At 64.7% G+C, this 394-nt stretch overlaps 1 protein-coding gene across 1 annotated transcript in view; it reads left to right on the top strand.

Moving 5' to 3' along the window:
- The window catches only part of SLC26A11 (solute carrier family 26 (anion exchanger), member 11), a gene marked incomplete at both ends in the record, with an annotated part of 3,641 nt that overhangs the window by 2,243 nt on the left and 1,004 nt on the right, over positions 1-394 (top strand). The window contains one exon of the mRNA XM_010137312.1: positions 108-241. Coding sequence (XP_010135614.1) covers positions 108-241 — 134 coding nt within the window. The remainder of the gene's footprint in view (positions 1-107; positions 242-394) is intronic.

Here is a 394-nt window from a genome sequence, read left to right as displayed (position 1 = left end):
CAGCCACTGCCACTCTCCCGAGGCTGTCCCACCCCTTCCAGCCACGGCTCTGGCACTGAGGGCTCTGTCCCCGGGACTGGTCATTTCTATGCTCTTCTTTCCAGCAGCCTCTCCACCACGCTCCGTCATCCTGGACTGTTGCCACATCAGCAGCATTGATTACACGGTGGTGGTGGGGCTGGCAGAGCTGCTGCAGGAGCTGCACAAGCACGGGCTCTCGCTGGCCTTCTGCAGCCTGCAGGTACGTGGGATGCAGCCTCGGCCGGCCCCGTGCTGGGTTCTGCTGCTTCTCCCTGTGCCAGGCATCAGCTCAGCTCCCCAGGGGAGGGTCTGCCCCAATGGGCTCAGCCCAGCTGCCTTCCCCACACTGCTGCCTGGGCTGGGATGCTACTGC

This window comes from Buceros rhinoceros, unplaced genomic scaffold, assembly GCF_000710305.1.
Source record: "Buceros rhinoceros silvestris isolate BGI_N320 unplaced genomic scaffold, ASM71030v1 scaffold32935, whole genome shotgun sequence".
NCBI classification, from domain to species: domain Eukaryota; kingdom Metazoa; phylum Chordata; class Aves; order Bucerotiformes; family Bucerotidae; genus Buceros; species Buceros rhinoceros.
Note: the sequence above shows the minus strand (reverse complement) of the source record. Positions and strands in the feature narration are given on the sequence as shown.